General features: G+C 45.5%; 1 protein-coding gene across 1 annotated transcript; it reads left to right on the top strand.

The window, feature by feature from the left end:
- The first annotated feature begins 3011 nt into the window (after positions 1-3011).
- Positions 3012-3869, top strand: LOC141041201 (uncharacterized). The gene has a single exon (XM_073507320.1). The coding sequence runs from the start codon at positions 3012-3014 to the stop codon at positions 3867-3869; it is 858 nt and encodes a 285-aa protein (XP_073363421.1).
- The last annotated feature ends 2252 nt before the right edge of the window (positions 3870-6121 follow it).

The following is a 6121-nucleotide window of genomic DNA, read 5'->3' as shown; positions in this document are numbered from 1 at the left end:
AAGCGGTATCGCTATCTCATCCACAGGGAGAACACATCGAAGGTAATAGTGGGCGGATGGGGAGTTCAGCGACATTGTATGTCACTGAACTCGTGGGAGACGGAGAATAAGAGGTGCAACATTGATGGTAGGCATGATGACGCAAACAGTGTTGATTATACATGTTAGTTGTGGGGTCAATTAACCTTACATATTTTTGTAGTCACATTGAAGCTTTAAAAAAGGTGTTTTTAGAGATTTATAATGCATTCGAACCCACAACTTCTTAGCTCTGGCACCACCATTGGGTGCAAGTAGCCATGTTAGACAACGATGGTGCTGCCTAGGGATTGAGACTTGTGTGAGATCTCACATTAGATGAGATCTATGAGATTGATTTTTTTGAAGAAAAAAAACATGTTCAAATAAAAAACTCTCAAAAAATATATTTGTAGACACACATAAATATTTGATGTGCAACCAGCTCCTAATTCAACTTAGATCAATAGAAACAGAAAAGACAAAATCACAAAATCAGATGTGAATAGTGTCACAGTACTATTCACCCAAAGTACTATTTACGGTGGAATTTGTCTTTTTTGAATCTCTAAATATACATCGAGTTTTGAGCTAATTTTTTTCGGGTTGCAGACATACCCCACATGAATGTTGTCAAATGATTTTAGAATTTTTGAAATGTCTAAATATGATCTTTTGGGGTTGATCTCACGATCTCTCCTCAATGCGAGATCTCATACAAGTCTCCCCGCCTATAAACTTACCTTGAAAAAAGTTGCTTCTTCTACATACTTGATTTTTTGCTCTCGGGCTCCATGGAGTCTGAAATTTTCAAAACTTCGAAAAATAACCTTTTAAGTTAAAAAAATGAAAATAAATACATATGCACTTATATAGATGTATACTAGATATGTGTAAAATTTCATCACGGAATACATGTGGTGCGCACTGTCATTTTTTTGAACTTTTATAGTGAATAGTACATGTGTTTTTTTTGTGTGGGGAGAATAGTACATGTGTTTGATATACATGATTTAGTTATTTTTGTATAGCTCGCATATAAATGCATTTCGCCATCAAACATTGAAGACAAGTAGTATACATCCATATGTATGTGCATAATCTTTTAAGAAAAACTTAAAATCTAAAATTTTGTTTTTTTTTAGTTAAGAGCTCCATGGAGCTCAAACTTCATTAGCAATTTCGGCTTCTACCTTAATATACAAACACGAAAAACTCATGCGCGTTCTAGAAAAAATGCAGGGTTGACTTGTTAATACTCCCTCCGTAAAGAAATATAAGAGATCTAGATCACTACTATGATCTAGATGCTCTTATATTTCTTTACGGAGGGAGTACATGTGTTATGTTTTTTTTTTTAGGGAACAGTGCATGTGTTCTGTTGTTCACGAGAGCACAACACTGTATGTTGTTCCGTGGTTGAGGTGAACACAACACTGTATGTTGTATGCTGTGTTGTTATATCAGACGATCAGCCCCGTGAAAATGTATCCTCTGCATAATAAATTACTATAAAATATGCGTGACTTAACTAAGCCTTCCATACGGGAACTTTGGTTCGTCGACCCGACAATTCGTCTACCGACGAGGGAGATCCTCTCGCACGCAGCCGGCCTCGATCGCCGCCCCAATCATTCACGGCCACGCAGAGGCATGGGCGCAGCTTCGCCGGGCGCACAGTGAAGAAAAGGAGGGGCATGGCGCACGGGAGCGACCTGCGGCGAGGCGCCCGGCGGAGAGGGAACCAAGCGAACCCGCGGCGCGTGAGCAGCCGAGTAGGATAGGACGGAGACGCAGACGCGGACGCGCGCGCGGCGAAATCCGACGGGATCCCGAGTTCACGTGGCCTCGGCCCGACACGGCGTGGGCCGGCACGTGGGCGACCGGCCCGCCGTACGCCCGGCGACGGGGAGATCTCGCGCCAAAGCGGGGAAAAAGGCGCGGCAAGCCGCAGGTGACGGCGGGCCCGCGAACCCGCACCGGCCACCGGCGGCCCCGCGCCCTCGCGCGTGCCGTCCCGCCCTACTCCTGTCCTCCTCGACACCCCACCGCGGCCAATCATTATCGCGGCCCCTGATCGCTCGCTCGCGCAGCAGCAGAGAGAGATCATCTCATCCGTTCCATGCAAATCAATCCGTGTATGTAAGCCGATCGGTAGTTCGAGGCGCCTCGCCCCGACTGCGTCATGTGCCTGCATCCCTGCATACATATCTGCATATCATCAGAGTGCATGTCTTATTTGCTGTACTCCTGTATATGGTTTTAACTTGTTCTAGAAGATATGTAAAACAGTCGTAGGATGTAGGTATCCGGATTCTGGATAAGTGGAGAGAGCGACGGGGGTTCGATCGTGGTTCTTGATACGTACAGATCGAAAAGGTTGGACGCCGTCTGTCAAATCGTCCGGTCACATCTCCTCTCGAATAGTTTGGGCCTCTCTTAGCTTTGAGCCTTTGAGCGTATGGTTTGAGAAGGAAAGAGGAGGATGAAAGAAGCAAAGTTTATTCCAGCTGACTTCTCGACCGAGACGCGATTCTTTTCTCCCTTGCAAATAAGCACGGCGTCGCTTCATGCAGCAGTGATCTGAATTCCGATGGATGGCGCGGCAGGTTGACCACGGCACACCCGGCCGACAGACCTGGACAGGGAATGTCGCAGGCCTGAAGCTGAGAAACGAGAAAAGTTACCACCAGACAGACGTGCGCTAGCTTTCACCGCGTGGCGGGACAAAGGTAAATGCGCCGTGTCTGCAGATAGTAAGTACTTGCACTGACTGCCCGCGCATCAGATTCAGTGCCGTAGAAGCCAAGAAGATGGCAGGAGAGTATTTCCCCGATGATGTGCAATACAGAGGCTTGATGAAACCTGGAGGTCTAGGCATCCTGGACATGGAAAAATTTGCACGTGCCTTACGGCTCAGATGGCCTTGGTTGGTTTGGAAGGACGCGGAAAGAGTTTGGGTTGATTTGGGGCACCCATGCGATGAAGAGGACATGGCGCTGTTTTATGAGTGCACTTCCATCACTGTTGGCAACAGGCAAAGGGCCTCTTTCTGGCACTCCCCTTGGTTTGGGGGTCGCAAGCCAAAAGACATCGCTCCCTCCATTTTTGCAATTTCCAAACACAAGAATGACACCATCCATGGGGCTTTGGATCTCAACAAGTGGATTGCCAACATCAACACAAATTCTGGGCTCACAATTCAGCACATCCTTGAATACTACGAGCTTTGGGTTGGATTACGAGAGGTCTTCCTTGATGACGGGGTGGATGATGAGATTGTTTGGAAGCTTTCGCCTTCCGGTGAGTACACGGCATCGTCGGCTTACAAAGCTCAACTCGACGACTCCACTGCATCAAAAATGAAGTCTGCAGTGTGGAACAATTGGGCGCCGCCAAAGCACAAATTCTTTGCTTGGCTTATCATTCAAGACCGTGTTTGGACGGCGGACAGGCTTCAACGGAGAGGTTGGCCAAATTGCGGCCTATGCCAGTTATGCAAGAGGGATCCAGAGACGGCGGCACACATCATCTTCCGCTGTCGATACACGGTACGCATTTGGACGGAGATTAAGACTTGGATGGGTTTGACCGGTGTGCACATCACCGACTGGAGTAGCTTCAACAGCGTCAACGATTGGTGGCACCACATGGTAGGCGTCAATGGTAATGTGAGAAAGGGCCTCGCATCTCTCGTCATGTTGGTTTCATGGGAGATTTGGAACGAGTGGAATGCGAGAGTATTTAGGATGGTGTCCGCCATGCCAAATGTAATCACGTCTAGAATCAAGGCGGAGGTCAGACTTTGGGGGTTGGCAGGGGCCAAACGTCTGAGTTGTCTTATGCCGTGAGAGTAGGCTTATCGGTTTCGGGCCGTCTACGGGCGGTCAGTCATGTAATTCAAAACTCTTCTCAATTAATGAGATGAGGCAAATCTTTTGCCTCCGTTTCAAAAAAAAAATGAAACCTGGAGGTATTCTGCTGGCCGAGTGTCCCTATTGGCTTAGCAGCCGTGTCGCAGCGCCTGCGGAGATCATGCCCGCGTCACCGTCAGAATCATGAGCTATATTCAGATAACACCCGATGGTGGATAGGCAGATATAGGCACACCATAGTCCATCAACCGACTGTCTGATTGCTAGGCCTCATGATCGACACCCCTTGCCAGCGCCATAACCTGCACACTCAAGAGTGAATACGATGAGTTCTGAAGCCGAAGTAGATAGCGAAGACGTAGTAGTCTATGATCGATCACTTTTAAAACTTGAAGCCTTAACTTTGGCCAAGAACCACTGCATCGGAAAGGTAGCGGGAGAGGCTTGATTTGCAAGGGACAGGATGACAGCCACAGCCTTGCGGTTAGCATGCACCTGTCTCGCCATAAGTGAAACAATGATCCTGAACGGGAGGATCACAATGTGCGAGGGGCTGATCTTTCTCGGCCGGCCGGCCATATCGACCGGGCATGTGTGCCTATATCAGCCACCGGGCGTCCTTCAGTCCTTGCCTGCCATCATGCGTGCTCCCTCATCATGGCATGGCTGGAATCATTGGCGCCGGCCGTGCCATCGCGAGCGTGCCCCTGTCCGCCCGTCCGTCCGTCCGTTGACCGCGCCCCGTTACGGCTGGCCACTGAGTTCGAACGGATTGCACCGGACTGGACTGGAGTTTAGTCACCTCTGAGCCGATGGTTCAAAGGCGCCGAAGTTTCATGGCCATGATGCTGCTCCAGCCTGCCTCCCAGGGCTCCTCTGCCTCCTGAGGGAGCTATCATTCAGGCTATCATGTTCGCGTTGAATGGCCGGATGCTTCTGCAGCAAAAAGGAGATGAGAGTGTGCAACGTTAACATTGGCCCATGCGCCCGATGGCAGAGCTAGCATTGCGTGAGGTCATGAGCGGCGTTGCGTCAGTTCAACTCACACCAACAAAATCTTGATAAACCCTTAGTAAACCATTGTTTTAAGAGGTAATACAACACTGGTGCTTGAACTTGTCACGAATGTGCACTTTAGTGCCTGAACTTGCAAAATACATTGAACTGGTTCCACAACTTGGCATGGACGTGCATATACGGTTCAAATCTTGTTTTTATACGTCCATGACGCTGACGAGGCACGCCAGGATGTAAGAGACAAGGCATGTGGCCTGGTTTTTTGCAGAAAACACTCTAGAATATTTTTTTTCTTACAAAAGGCCCTCAAAGAGAAATTGATAAATTAAAAAAAATTATTAATCTATTAATAAATAAAACTGGTCCGGGGTTTGAACCACACGCGCAGGTGTGCATGGTTAGCCAATCGACCCATTCAAATTTAGTGTCAAGAATGGATTCATACACTTTATAAACATAAAGCTGAACAACATAAATTAAAAAAATTATTCCAACAATACACTGTCATTGGTTTGAACCTGCAACCAGGGGCTATATGGTCGCACATTCCACTCCAACTGGCGACATCGAATGGTAAAATGATAAATTTAGGTTTATAACATAACGAGCCCGTGTGGCTAAAATGGACCACAGTGTGGCTCAGTTTTCAACGGGTTTGTTCTTTTTCATTTCATTTTTCTAAAAATTACTTAAATTATTATCACGTTACAGAAAATATACATATATTTAAAACAAATTACGTTAAAAAGTTCATATCATTTCATAAAATACCTATGCAGTAATTTAACAGAAATACACATAATAAAATTAAAAATTAAGAATATAATTTATAATTTGAAAAAATGTTCGCATTTTAATAAAAAATAAAAGTAATTTTATAAATGTTCATATATTTAAAAAAATTCTCACATAATTTTAAAATTTCACATTTTTAACAAACTATTTATGTAGTATATCAACGTGTTCATGCTTTAAAAAAAACTGTGTTGTTTTAATAAGTTTATATAGTACTCCCTCCGTCCTAAAATAAGTGTCTGAACTTTATACTAACTCTAGTACAAAGTTATGCTAAGCTTCAAACACCTATTTTGGGACGGAGCGAGTATATAAGTTTGTGTGTTTTCTAAAAAAATACAAGCCCAGTGCGCCATTAGACTACGGATCCTCACATGAATAATACTTGAATCATATAAACATTTTAGTCATTCATA

The sequence above is a fragment of the Aegilops tauschii genome, chromosome 2, assembly GCF_002575655.3.
Source record: "Aegilops tauschii subsp. strangulata cultivar AL8/78 chromosome 2, Aet v6.0, whole genome shotgun sequence".
NCBI classification, from domain to species: domain Eukaryota; kingdom Viridiplantae; phylum Streptophyta; class Magnoliopsida; order Poales; family Poaceae; genus Aegilops; species Aegilops tauschii.
The sequence above is the reverse complement of the archived record's forward strand: the minus strand, read 5'-3'. Positions and strand labels throughout refer to the sequence as shown.

What these genes read in the sequence shown, in the direction of transcription:
- LOC141041201 (XM_073507320.1), top strand. Translation starts at nt 3,012, where the DNA reads ATGGCGCTGTTTTATGAGTGCACTTCCATCACTGTTGGCAACAGGCAA.